The 15,136-nt window shown below is 43.7% G+C and overlaps 1 protein-coding gene across 4 annotated transcripts in view; it reads left to right on the top strand.

Moving 5' to 3' along the window:
• RNF157 (ring finger protein 157) overlaps positions 1 to 13,894 on the top strand; it is a 130,633-nt gene extending 116,739 nt beyond the window's left edge. For 3 of the 4 annotated variants that reach the window (XM_040330058.1, XM_040330057.1, XM_040330060.1), the window contains one exon: positions 12,760 to 13,894. In XM_040330058.1, the coding sequence (XP_040185992.1) occupies positions 12,760 to 12,881 (122 nt within the window). In that variant the 3' untranslated portion in view covers positions 12,882 to 13,894. Of the gene's footprint in view, positions 1 to 10,452; positions 10,494 to 12,759 lie in introns of all 4 variants that reach the window. The other variant, XM_040330059.1, reaches the window with a different exon arrangement.
• Positions 13,895 to 15,136: the final 1,242 nt, after the last annotated feature.

Genomic DNA, 15,136 nt, shown 5'->3' with positions numbered 1-15,136 from the left:
ATAGAAATCACCCAAATGGCCCTGATAAAATGTTTACATACCCTGGAAAGTTTGGCCTTGGTACAGACACAGAAGGTGGCACACATAGGTTAAAATGGCAATATAAGGTTAATTTCCCACATTTGAGGCTTTTTAAAATCCAAATTAGTGTTTGTGTATAAATAATCAATGAGTTTGTTAGTTCTCCCTTGGATGCACTAAGCAGGCTAGACACCGAGCCATGAGGAGGTAGAAAAGAACAGTCAAAAGACCTGCGTAACAGGGTAATGAAACTTTACAAAGATGGAAAAGGATATAAAAAGATATCCAAAGCCTTGAATATGCCAGTCAGTACTCCTTAATCACTTATTAAGAAGTGGAAAATTCGGGGCTCTTTTGATACTAAGCCAAGGTCAGGTAGACCAAGAAAGATTGCAGCCACAACTGGCAGAAGAATTTCTCAGGATACAAAGAAAAACCCACAGGTAACCGCAGGACAAATACAGGCTGCTCTCCTGCTCTCAACCTCTTGCCGCCCGCCCACCGTCAAATGACTGCTGGGCAGTGCGGCTCTCATTCTGGGTGGACGACCAGCGTTCACGGCCACACCTTGTTGCTAGGACATGGCGCGACCCCGATCTGTGTAAAGAACCGCGCCCGCTGCTCTTTAACCATGTGATTGGGATGTGATGTGACCAATCACATCCGGTCACATGTAAACACGAGATGCCGGTAATTGGCTCTCCTTGCCTTACACTGATAGAGTGTGAGGAGGGGAGAGCCAATCAGCAGCACCTCTTTACAGGGGACATCTAGTGATGTAATCGGGGCACTAATCATCAGTGCCCTGATTACAATTAAGTGCCAGCAATACTTTCCCACCACTGCCAGCAATCGGTGCCAACCAGTGCCCATAATTGCCACCAACCAGTGCCCAAAAGTGCCAGAAACCAGTGCCCACAAGGGATGCCAATCAGTGCTGGCTATTAGTGCTGCCCATCAATGCTCATCACTGGTGCCCATCAGTGAAGGAGATACATTTTTTTTTCTACTTCTTCATGGCTCGGTGTCTAGCCTGCAAAGTGCATTCAGTGTCTATTCATACATAGACTCTAATTGGGATTTAAAAAGCCACAAATGTGGGAAATTAACCTTTAATTGCCATTTTAACCTTGTGTGCCACCTTCTGTTTCTGTACCAAAACCAAACATTCCAGGGTATGTCAACTTTTGATCAGGGCCATTTGCGTGATTTCTGTTATTATGATTTTAAAAGGATCCAAAAAATGATGTGATAATAAATGGCTTCATGTGATTGCTATCCTTAAATAAAAGAGTTTGTTGGCATGATTTTCAATATTAAAGCCAAAATTTCACAATTTCTGCCAGGGTATGCCAACTTTTGAGCACAACTGTATTTCACTCATTACTTGGACCCATCCAACAAATTACTACCGTAGATGCTACATATATTCATATTTAATTATTTGATTCCAGAATTCTGTTTTAAAATTAACTTTCCACATTATCATTATACTCAGCTGACTTCTTGCATTTCAACTGGAAGGGTATCATCCGGTATAATCCCTAGCAGTGCAATTTTTGGATCAAACTGTACTTTATTTAGAGTATCAAATACACCCTCCCAGTAGCAGTGGAATTTTGGACATCACCACAACATATGCATACGTGTACCTGTACCAGTGGTACCTCTTGGACAATTTGGTGTATTTGCTTTACCCCAAGAGTGCAGTTTTAAAGGAGTATAATGAACTCAATGCATGATAAATAACTGAGTAAAACACTGCGAAGGATAAGGATGCTCTAAATACATTTTTTAAGGCTTGCCCCCACTCCTCATCACTAAGTGTCTCTAGATCTCTATTCCACTGTCCAAAACTACCATTTTGCGAATTAGTTCATATTATCATTTGTATAGAAGAATATATAGGCCCGGATTCACGTAGCACTTACGCCAACGTATCTCGAGATACGCCACGTAAGTGCACATATGCGCCGTCGTATCTATGCGCCTGACTCTGAAAGCAGGATACGCCTGTAGATAGGCTTCATCCGACCGACGTAAGTTTCCTACGCCGTCGTACCGTGGGCGCATATTTACGCTGGCCACAAGGGGCGCTCCCATTGATTTAAGATTTGAATATGCAAATTAATATGCAAATGTGGTTTGCCAAGGTACGACAATGTGCAATTTCCTCTTTCTCCCTATCGGTTTCTAACCTTTCCTTCGCTCTCCAGGCCCTCAATTTAGCTTTTGTGAGCAAAGAAAATACCTGGAGGGAAATTTATCATAACTGGATAAACCAGGATCTAGATCAGCTGTGCATGGCAACCTATCTTTCATTTTAAAGCCTTTCTGAACAAGCTGAGGCTAGAAGCTGATTGGTTGCCAGGATTCTCCAGCTTTGATAAATCCCCCCACACTTCCAAGTATGAAGCCGATTATTCACATGCCTTATCATTATGTGATAGTGCTGATGCTTAGGGATGGGACCTGCATTGTCACTGTGGGAGTGTTTTAAGCTCAAAGTAAAGTGACTCATGCATACATGGAGGTTTCTTTCCTTGCATCTGTGGCTGAACAGAGCAACAGGAGACCAAAGGATGAGACCAATGTGTTGTCAAGCAGGAGAGTTATTAAAAGAAACCTTTATTATAGACTTGATTAGCTTGCATACAATACAGAGATGAATACACAGGACAATTATACAGATAAAGGGGCAGATCCACAAAGAAATTACGCCGGCGTATCTATTGATACGCGGTGTAATTTCAAAATTCCCGCGTCGTATCTTTGTTTTGAATCCTCAAAACAAGATACGACGGCTTCTGGGTTAGATCCGACAGGTGTACGTCTTCGTACGCCTTCGGATCTAAGATGCAATACTTTGGCGTCCGCTAGGTGGCGTTTTCCGCGTCGGGTATGCAAATTAGCGATTTACAACGATCCACAAACGTACGCGCGGCCGTCGCATTTTCGAACGTCGTCTGTAGTCGGCTTTTTCCGGCGTATAGTTAAAGCTGGTATTTTGCGGCGTATACATAGAATTGCCATGTTAAGTATTGCCGTCATTCCCGTGTCGAAATTTGAATTATTTTGTTTTTGCGTAAGTCGTCCGTGAATAGGGATGGACGTAACTCACGCCTAAGTTCAAAAAATGACGTTGTTGCAAAGTCATTTCGCGCAAAGCACGGCGGGAAATTTCTGGACGACGCATGCGCATTTCATTTGGCGCGGGGACGCGCTTCATTTAAATGAAACCCGCCCAATTTGAAATCCGCCGCCAGAGATACACTACACCGCCGTAACTTACGGCGCAAAATCGCTGAGGATTCGAAAATGCGCCAGGTAAGGTACGGCGGCGTAGTGTATCTCTGATACACTGCGCCGTTCTACATGTATGTGTATCTGGCCCAAAGATATTATTAATAGTATTTTGTGAGATCCACCCTGTGGCATAGAACTATATCATTATACTAAAGAATTAATTGAGGCCATGCTTTTCATTTAGATGAGACAATTTTATGTACCATGCATCTTGTAGGGGCTACGCTGGTCATAAAACAGTCAGATGTCTCAATGGAAACAATGCCTACCCTTAAACTTGTCGCCAGAGTGCCAGGACCTGCCACAATCTTTTTACCAACCGACACGTGCTGGTGACAAATAGGGACAATTGGCACCCACTTGCAGAGTTGGTAAATCTCTGTGTGCAATACTAATGCTTAGAAATGTTCATTTATCATCACCCACAAAACACCTACCTTATCCCAGTGCCCACTCACCAAGTAAGTCCCCCCTTATGTTGGGAGGTAGGTAGAAGAACTTGCAACAACTGATCATGCTATTAGCAAATAAACAGGTGTATAAATTCAGCTTTAGCATTGTGTTGGACCACGATACATGATCTCAAATTGTCACTACCATTATTTGCACACCATTACAGTTCTTATGCGACACCTTTTATGATCTGCAACATAGTTTCTGCCTGTCATGGGTAACTTTTACATGAAATGCCCTAACATACGAATGTCCCAACAGTTTGTGAAGCTTCTGTACTAGCTGAAAAATGCTTTTTGATAATTGCAAATGGATTTGACTAAACGCCGTTGTTTAGGCATGTGCGGATTATGCATGTAAGGCCGGTAGGCTGTTGAAATATAGGTTCATATTTAATTTTTACATCTGGATGTGAGCTGAAGGTACCTGTGCAAAAAGGATTCCGATGTCTCTTCAGGAACAGCCAGATTCTCAGGAAATCCTTAAAATTGTTGTATAATTGTTGTATGGTGTGACAGTTTGATTTCATGTGTGGTTAGCTAACCCAGGCTTTAAAATAAATGTCAAGCTACTAATATTATAATCTAAAAGTCAAGCTAATAATGGTCAAGGTATCATAATCTTGTGAACGAAAGAGCAAGCCTTTAAAGGGTAATAAATGAAACAAATGTGGTATAATGCAAGTTTTAGACTTTAATTAGAGTAAAAAACATGCATAAAGTGACAAGTGCTTTTGCGCTAAAATGGATCCTAAATGAGTGAATCCACCAAAAATATATAGTGCAGCAAAACCTAATTATGTTTACATGACATAAAACAGGAATATAAATAAATGGTGATTCTGCGCAACATATCACACTAATGGAATAGTGATATCACATAAGCAAGATAAATGTAAGAGCTGACAAATAATCAGCATATAGTATTAAATGCAAAGAGAATAGTGAGTCCAAATATAAATATATATATACTCAAATAGTGAATAGTGAGTCCAAAATATATATTAAAGGGTAATAAATGAAACAAATGTGGTATAATGCAAGTTTTAGACTTTAATTAGAGTAAAAAACATGCATACATGTATCACACAAGTGCATGTGTTTGTTTACTGTGCTGGCATCCTCAATTCCCGCTTTATGCCCGAGGACGGAATAAAAATTACAAGAAAATCCAATCTGTGTAGTGCCTCAGCAACCTAAAAAAAACAAGATGGGCCAGATTCAGGTAGCTCACGCATCTTTGTGCCGGCGTAGCGCATCTCATATGCGCTACGGCGAAGTAACTCTGAGAGGCAAGAGCAGTATTCACAAAGCACTCGCTCCCTACGTTGCGCCAGCGTAACGTAAGTTGGCCGGCTTAAGCCTGCCTAATTCAAAGTAGGAAGGTAGTGGGCGTGATACATTTAAATTAACCGTGACCCCATGCAAATGAAGGGCCGAACGAACGGCGCATGCGCGCGCATGCTCAGAATCACGTCGAATTTACTCCCTTAGATACGACGGCTCAATGCCTATGATGTGAACGTAACCTACGCCCAGCCCCATTCACGTACGACTTACGTAAACGATGTAAAATACGACGGCTGTTCCGACGTCCATACCCTAACATGACTTACACCTGCTTTATGAGGCTTAACGTTACGCCGGACGTACGCCTTACGTAAACGGCGTAGATTACAGCGACGGGCGTAAGTACGTTCGTGAATCAGCGGATCTCGCTCATTTACATATTTGACATGTAAATCAATGGAAGCGCCCCTTTCGGCCAGTGTAAATATGCGCACAAGATACGACGGCATAGGAAACTTACGTTGGTTGTATGAAGCCAAAATTCAGGCGTATCTTAATAGCAGAATCAGGCGCATAGATACGACGGCGCATCCGTGCACTTACGCGGCGTATCAGTAGATACGTCGGCGTAAGTGCTTTCTGAATCCGGCCCGATGTGTCCTGCAAGATAGCTATAGACAGAGCAGTGGTCATTCCGATTCACCCACAATTATAGGATGGTCGTATTTTGTCCTCTCTTACCTGTTACATAATAGGTTGCCTCTCCTTGGGTCCGTTGAAGTCCAGGAGTTGCCCGCCATGTCTGGTAGTAAAGATGAGGCATCCTGAAGCTGGATTTAATAGAGATTCAGTGTATGATTATTGGTGACTACAGTGGCTAATCCTTATCTCGGTATGCCACATTTATGACTCTAAAGCTACGATTTATTTCTACAGCAAGCAGTTGTTGGATTGGTTTTGTAGTCGACTATTCATATAAGATATAGCTGGCTGCTGTTGGATAGCTTTTGCAGCTATTATTAATCTAATATTGTAACATTTACACTGTAATATCTATCTGGAGTTTTGACTCAACTGCCTTGTGGTCCCTTCTAGTATTTAGCAGAAGAAATAGGTAAATTAATGGAAAATAAAAATGAACAAATACAGGAAAATAAAATATTCTTAAACTGGCCATTCAAGTTACACTCTGCGTGTATAATATCTTTTTTTTTATCTACAATTGTGTAGTGCAAGACCTTCTTGATTGGGTTTTTGTTGATTTGTTTCCTTGTGTAGTTGTTGGTAAATCTAAAAGATATTGCACTGTGCAGTTGGATTGGAACCTGTGGCCAGGCTATGGACATTGAAGTATTTACATATCCTTAACAATCGGTAAATGATCTCTGCAGACCTCACTAATCTGTATAGCTGCCGAGCTCTGGAGCAATTCAACCTCAAAGTACACGGCAGAAGCACTGGTGTTGTCTAATGCAGCACATACCATTTTTTCCGTTCAACCAGCGGGTTGAAAAAAAGAAACTTAATTCCCCCATTCACACATGTGATGTGGATGGGGGAATCCTACCCACTGAGCTATTGTATCCTGACATGAGAGAAATCTCTCCTCCAGCAAAATACACGGATCATCGCTGCCGTCTATAGTTAGCGGCAAAAACCTGACAGGGTGGTTAGAGATAAATTGCTGTATAGTACTTGCCGCTTCAGAAGTCAGTAAAGTGGCTTGTATCAAAGTGCATTGATTGCCTCTTGAGGATATTTAAATACTTGTATATCCCTATCCTGGCCACAGGTTTATTTAAAAGTCCAACTCCAGTAAAACGTAAACTCCTTCTTGCAGTGCATAACAAGGGTTAAATGCTTGGTTCTGTCTAGGGGACAGTAAAAGCATATCTTATTCATATAGTACAGGAGGCAGGAGTTGATTCTTATACCATGGGTTATATACCACTACCTTCAGGTGATTGGACGCTAGCAAAATCTGTGCTGGGATCTGCCCCCAGTATACCCATTTAACCTTGCCCAGTCAATGCGGTTCCAATCTTGCTATTGTCCTTAGGTGATGGACCCCTTCAGTTGTTGGAGAGATTTTTTTTTTTATTCCATTTTACTGTCTTTCTTCAACTGACACTTCTATTAAAATCTAACTGCTTATTACTTTATGGTTTACTAGCAGTTTCATGATCGGTTACCCTCAAAGTACATATTTGAAATTGTACGTGGTCTGTAATGTTTGCTTTGAGCAGTGAATCCTGCATGGGCGCTCTTGGCGTGAGTGCAATGAGTACAGTTTGCTGCCAAGTACTATACAGGCCAAGGGCTGTGGTCCATTTCTGTGGCACCCAGACCCTGAAGACCATGTGGGAGTTTGCGCACTGCAACTGGCAAAGCCTGAACTCTGAACAGGACCAGCAATGTGGATATGGTAACACAGGGTTTCCCTGTAGCTTTACATACTAGTTCTTGATGCTTCACCCTACGTCTCCTCCTCGGCAGCCAATGCGTTCGCTTCTGCTTTCAGCCAATTGGGTCTTAAGACCTGCTGCCTTACTGGCCTGGAGGAGAAGCAGAAAGACAATGGAGAATATTAATTTGCTATTGTCACACAACTGGGTGGGCTCAGGGCGCAGTGCTCTTTGCCCCGAGCCCACCCTTTTTTTTAAGCCTCAGGCTCTAATCATGTGCTTAAAAAAAAAAAAATTGAAATCCATGCATCCGGCACCCTGCATGTAGATTAGGGGCCAGGTGCATTGATTAGGGGGGCGGCGCCCCTAATGGAGCAACCGCCACTGGTTATAACATTTACCTATTTAAAATTGGCCATCTTTTCTTCTATCTCACCAATGAAAGTTCCTCTGCACAGTTCTGGCTGCCACCGCTTTTTACAATGTAAGCTGATTTTTTGCCGTCTCACCTGTTGTCTGATACCTCAGATACAGCCACAGGAACGCGACTAGCGCCTGGGTTATTCAGTTAGAATCTATTCCATGAGCAGATCCTCAACATGGAGGACTGCAGGTGATCAGGAGCTATAACACATTGGACAAACAGCATAGATTCCGCTGCAAGCCCTGAGGAAACTCCAAGAGCCTTTCCAGTTGAACTTGAAAGCAATGCGTTTAAGTCTCTTGATCCATCTAGTAATATTCATCCCGCACATATTCTTCTGAGCACAAAAAAGAAGCATATTCCTCTATCATGATTGTTCCGACACAGAGAGAGGTTTTTCCCACCTCCTGATAATTTTGATGCCTTGTACCCTATGGAAGGGGATTTTAAGACTATTTGGACTGTTCCAACTGCGGACCTGCCAATTCTTGTATACTCGATCTACTGTTTTCGATGATTGTATTCCCTCCTTTAAAGAATCAGTTGATAGGCATCTGGAGACTCTTTTAAAATACCTCTTTGCTTTGGCAGGCCTAGCCCTGCAACTGGCTATTGCTACCTTATCACTTTCCCAAGCCATGGGAAAGTGGAGAAATCAATAATAACTTTCTTTGCATATACAGGAGATGATCCTACAGAATCTTATGACTTAAAGCAGTGGTTTCCAAACTGCAGCCCGATGTGGCTCTTTCCTTGCCTTTATCCGCCCCTTGGGGTACATTTTCTCCCACAAATATAAGTCATTATTCCTTCCACTGACATCAACAATTGGGCATAATTCCTGGTGGTGACATCAATGATGGGGCACTATTCCTAAAACCAACAATGGGGATCTATTCTGCCCACAGACACCAACAATGGGGCTTTATTTCACCACTGAGACCAAAGATTGGACAGTATTCCTCCCACTGATGGGACAATTTCTACTCCCAATGACCATAGTCTGGCCCCCTTTAAGTCTAAAGGACAGTAAACTGGCCCGTTGTTTAGAATGTTTGGAGACCCCCTGACTTAAAGGAAAGGTACACAAAGATGTTCTGTTGCTGTCCTCTCTCTTGCTTTTTTTTCCCTCTGCTACACTTGCTTGCTGCAATCACAAGGGGTAGTCACCGCCTTCCCTTTTAGGGAGTATTACAAGGACTTTTAAAAATCCTGCACATGAACCCTTATCCACTCAAAAATGCACATCCACTCCTGCTCCAAAAACATCTATTCTAACTACAGTAACCAGTCTCCTGGCTGGTTGCCTGTAGACTGGTCACTACGTCTGCTGCAGCATTGCGCTATGAGCCCACCCAGATGTGTTAGAAAAGTGAAGTGAGGTAAGTGCCGGGCAGTCGGCGAGCGGAGGGGGGGTCACATTGGCGGCATTTGACGGGCGCAGTGGCGGCATTTGACGGGCGCAGTGGCGGCATTTGACGGGCGCAGTGGTGGCATTTGACGGGCGCAGTGGCGGCATTTGACGGGCACAGTGGTGGCATTTGATGGACACAGTGGTGGCATTTGACGGGCGCAGTGGCGGCATTTGACGGGCGGGCGCAGTGGCGGCATTTGATGGGCGCAGTGGCGGCATTTGACGGGCACAGTGGTGGCATTTGATGGACACAGTGGTGGCATTTGACAGGCACAGTGGCTGCATTTTTCAGAATTTTGCGCTCCCCAAATAGTTTTTTAGCACCAGCTGCCACTTTTCCAACCTCTGGATTGAATTGGGTACCCCACTTCTCTCAGGAGCATGCAGATTGCTTTCCCCACTAACCTGTCATGTGACGTTGTTCTCACCTAGTGTAGCAATAGGGAGCTCCAGCTTGTTCTCATTTCTCATGCTGTGACTTCTGTTTAGAAAATGGTCCCTGGCAGGTCTTAATTAGGTCTTTAGGCTTCCTATATCCTCTTCCCAACACCTTTGCACACCTTGTGGACTCCCTTTTGCCAGAAGTTGTACTTGTCGCCGTTGCGATCTCTGCCCCTCTGTGGCCTCCATAAGGTGCTCTTTACCACACAGTGCCCTTCCTTTGTGCTCAAATGCTTTACTGTGGGATTATATGCATACAATAAGGGGGGGTTCCAACAAAGATTTGCCAGTCCAATTATCTGAAGCTTAAGGCACATAACCCATGGTCTAAGACTCAACTCACGTGTCCTGTACTGTTCTCCAAAATTTGAAATTTACAAGTTCTGTATGTCAAAATTCCTATTTTTACTAATTTGATCCTATACTCCTGCGGCGGGGTGGCGCTACAGGAGTGGAGGATCGGGTAAGTAAAACGTGCTTTTCCTGATCCCCTAGACCCCTAAACCTAAATGGGCCTTTTACCCTTTTTGAGGCAAGAGTTTGTTTTCCTGGAGTTCAGCTTTAAGGCTGCTGCCCCACTTGTCTGCTTAAATATGTGCTTTCCTCACCTCTGTTGTCCATTCTCCTATCTGCCTACTTCTGCTTCAGTCTCTTCTCTACCACTGTCTTCTTGTTTCTTTCTCTTCCGCCCATCCGCAGTGGCTGTTCCGGACCCCCAGCCCATTCCAATTGGAGATTAGGTAGGACATAAAACAGTGCTCATTCTAGTCATTATTAAAGAGCCTCTAAAACTTCACCCATTGTTATAAACCATTATATTGTTTGTGTATATACATTTAGAATATATGTACATCCTTAGGCTGGAGATGGGCAATTTTTCAAAAGATTCAATGAAAAATGTGAAAGTCTAGACTCATGAACAATGGATAAAAATTGGAGACAGTGGGGCAGATTCATTAAAGAGATACGACGGCGGATCTCCTGATCCGCCGTCGTACCTCTGAGTCCAGCCGGTCGGATCTATGAGGCTGATTCATAGAATCAGATTCCTCATAGATCTCCCTTAGATCCGACTGGTGTAAGTGACTTACACCAGTCGAATCTTAGGCTGCAATCTACCGCCGGCCGCTAGGTGTCGTTGCTTTTTTTTACGCGTCGGATATGCAAATGAGGAGAACCGCCGATTCAAGTCCGTACGCCCGCCCATCGCTTTTTTTCTAACGTCGTTTGCGTTCGGAATTTTTCCGGCGGATAGCTACCCCTGCTATATGAGGGGTAGCTAATGTTAAGTTTGGCCGTCGTTCCCGCGCCGAGATTCACATTTTTACGTCGTTTGCGTAAGTCGATCGGGAATACGGATGGCCGCAATTGACGTAGCCGCCGCAAACAATGACGTCCTAGCGACATTATTTGGAGCATGCGCACTGGGAAATTTTGCCGGCGGCGCATGCGCAGTTAAATCGGCGCGGGAACGCGCCTGATTTAAATTGTACACTCCCCCTAGCCGCGGAATTTGCATTCCGCCGGGGGAGTTACGATACGACGGTGCAATTTTCGAGGTAAGTGCTTGATGAATACTGCACTAGCCTCGCTAAATTGCACCGGCTGATCGTAAAACACGTAGATTGAGCGGATCTAAAGATCCGCTGATCTACATGAATCTGGCCCAATAATCGTAATGATGTTCCAACTTGTTAAGTAGACAGTCTCTGCAAATGTATTATTTTTGATAATTGCTATCAATGGGATATTAACAGCTATTGATTAAAAACGTAGTCATTCCAATTTAAAATGTTTGTGTTCTTGCCATTGAATCTTCTTGAAATCTGCCCATATATGTCAGGGTTACAGTTTTAGAAGACATGGAAAAGGTTTGTTTTTAATTTGCTTGAATGTCCTTTAGTGTTTGTTTTTCACGGTTCAGTTTTAGGCTATATTTTGCATTTCTGTGTTCATCACTATCACGTCACGCTGTAGTGAATAGAATGAGCCTTAAAAAAAAAAAAAAAAGGCCTTTTGTGTGTTGCCTCTAGCAACCAATCAGATCCTTCCTTACATATTTCTAGTCTAGGTTAGAAAATGAAAGGGAGAGTCTTATTGGCTGTGGTGGATATTGGTCCACTTTCATACGAAAGGTATCTGTATTCTTTACTCTTACCCAGACCAAAGAATTTCATGTTATTTGCCCATCATTTCCATTCCAGACATTTTTCGATATCTACATCCTATGGGGCAGATCCACAAAAGGATTAGGCCGGCGTATCTATTGATACGCCGCGTAATTTTAAATTTCCCACGTCGTATCTTTGTTTTGTATCCACAAAACAAGATACGACGGCATCTGTGATCAATCCGACAGGCGTACGTCTTAGTACGCCGTCGGATCTTAGATGCAATTTTTCGGCGGCCGCTAGGTGGCGTTTTCGTCGAAATCCGCGTCGAGTATGCAAATTAGCTATTTACGGCGATCCACAAACGTACGTCCGGCTGGCGCATTTTTTTACGTCGTTTTCGTTCGGCTTTTTCCGGCGTATAGTTAAAGGTTCTATATGGTGACGTACTCAATGTTAAGTATGGCCGTCGTTCCAATTTTGATTTTTTTACGTCGTTTGCGAATAGGAAAATTTGCGAATAGGAATTTGCGTAGAATGACGTCACCGCCGTAAGCATTGGCTTCTTCCGGTCAAATTTCGAGCATGCGCACTGGGATACCCCCAGGGACGGCGCATGCGCAATTTAAAAAAAACGTTGTTTACGTCGGGTCACGATGTATTTACATAAAACACGCCCCCAATACATCCATTTGAATTCCGCGCCCTTACGCCGCCAGAGATACACTACGCCGCCGTAACTTACGGCGATTCAAAATAAAATAAATAAGTTACGGTGGCGTAGTGTATCTTAGATATGCTGCGCCCGGCGTACAGATGGGCCGCTGTACAAGGATCTGCCCCAATAGATTTCTTTCTGTCTGATTTATATAAAATGTCCTTTCGTTTTCTTTAGATGGCTGTTACCCTGGGGTTCCTGCACAGAAGAGGAGGCATCCATACCATGCGTCAGACACTTGTATCTCTCTGCAGGAGGTGGGAGACAGACAAGGTCGTCTGGGTGCTCAAGATGTGTGATGACTCTTCTCTCTAAGTCTTGCTGCTTGCCCCATAGACACCTCTCACAGAGAGGCTCCCACGCCCATTAAGACGCTCAGGACTCACCACTGACTCTACCCCCATGCCAGCTTTCATCTCCTACCTTGTTTCACGCTCCAGCTTTAAGAAGGTCGACATTTTCACCCACAGCCTTTGCAGGAAGGTGGTTCCTGCCCACTTCACATTTTGTGTATGAATCCTGGACTAGTGGAGCCTGGCACTGGCAATGCTGAAACATGCTACTACATTATGTAAGCTGTGACATTGCTGAATTTGTTCCAGCAGAGATTGGTGGCAACTATTCACTGAAAGTGTATGGTGAATATCTGCAAACTAATACAGCGCCACCTGCTGCGTGCTCAGTAAGTAGCAGTGCCTGTCATTGTTCGTTGATGTAAAAGTTGGCATTGGTGTCATCAACGGCTGTGCAGCTTAATGCAGCTACCTGGTAATGTCCATTCTAATCCTCAGGGGGATGAAGGAATTAATAGACAAGAGTGATTTACCTAAAGCGAAACTCCAGTTTTTATGGAAAAAAAAAAACACTTTTAGGGCCACTATACCGATGGCAATAATTTTCAGCAAATTTTATTGCGCATCCTTGCCTGCTTTTGTTCTGTAGCATTAGATATGCTATGCCAATGCACTTGCTCACATCTTTCCAAATGAGTTCTAAGCAGCAAGTTCTGCTTTTGCTTTATTCCTGTGATTTTGTTTGGTTTTGTAATAATGATCATTGCATCCCAGAGTACAGCAACGTGTATATGTTTTTCACCAAAGATGACATTTTTTATTGCAGTCAACTTAAGGACATGTCATGTGGTACCTTCAGGTTTTGTGGGAAGAGCATTGAACAAGTTACAGAAAGATGAATATAAGAAGATAACTTGGCAAAATTATCCATATTGTAGTTATACAGTACATGTTTTTTTTTTTTTTTTGCTGAACTGGAGTTTTCTTTCAATTATATGACCTGAGTGTAGATTGGCTGACCCAGTGTTGTTGATATGAGTGATTTGTCGGTGATTTTAACATAAGCCCAGCGGTGGCAGACATATGCGCTATGCGCTATGAGCCAATAGGAGCATAGGCCATTTCACATGCTGTGTAGGGTCTAGGAGTGCCAGTACTTTCATGTGAAGAGCATAGCACTGCCAGTGCACCTATATGATATATTTATTGTTTTAGTCTATGATCTGAGCCCATTCTACATCAAATCCATTAGCCAGTTTAAGACAATGCAGATCATTAATGGAAATCGGAGCCAAGGAACAATTGGCCAGATTCACAACCAGCGGGCGCAACGTAACTTTTGTAATTTAAGTTACACCGCCGCAAATTACACAAGTTAGTGCCCGATCCACAAAGCACTTACCTGGAAATTTGCAGCGGTGTAACTTAAATCCGTCCGGCGCAAGGCGGGCCCAATCGAATGGGGCGAGTCCCATTTAAATTAGTCGCGCTCCCGCGCCGGACGTACTGCGCATGCTCCGTCGGGTGAATTACCCGACGTGCATTGCGCTAACTGACGTTGCACCGACGTCATTTGCTTAGACGTTAACGTAAATGGCGTCCAGCGCCATTCACGGACGTCTTACGCAAACGACGTTGATGTTTACATTTCGACGCGGGAACGATGGCCATACTTACCATGGCTTAAGAGAACTAGGGCTCAGCCCTAGTTTTACGCGGCGTAACTCGACGGAAACTACGTAGATTTAGATCGACGGGCCGTTTGGGGATCGCCGTAAGTCTTCATTTGCATATTCTACGCCGGCCGCAATGGCCTCGCCACCTAGCGGCCGGCCTAGAATTGCATCCTTAAGATCCGACAGTGTAATTCAATTATACCTGTCGGATCTTAGGGCTAGCTATGCGTAACTGATTCTATGAATCAGTCGCATAGTTAGAAACAGAGCTACGCCGTCGTATCTCGTTTGTGAATCTGGCCCAATGCCTTTACCAGTTGCAAGGAATTGGATGTTGGCTTTTATGTTCTGGTCTAATCTGGAATGTGACAGTTAGGTCCTGATTACCTTGTGTTGTGTTTGTTAGTGAGCCATAATAACCTGGCAGTTTTGTATGATTTCTGGCAGTTACACTCATGTTTCTTATGAAATGTGCCTGCTAGTTTTGCCAACATGAGGCTAATTTCACCTGTGGCCCTGCTCGTGAGATCTTCACTTCAAAATAGTCCCCTCTTGCGATACCCATTCAGGCCTATGAATGGATCG

Source organism: Rana temporaria, chromosome 12 (genome assembly GCF_905171775.1).
Source record: "Rana temporaria chromosome 12, aRanTem1.1, whole genome shotgun sequence".
NCBI classification, from domain to species: domain Eukaryota; kingdom Metazoa; phylum Chordata; class Amphibia; order Anura; family Ranidae; genus Rana; species Rana temporaria.
Note: the sequence above shows the minus strand (reverse complement) of the source record. Positions and strands in the feature narration are given on the sequence as shown.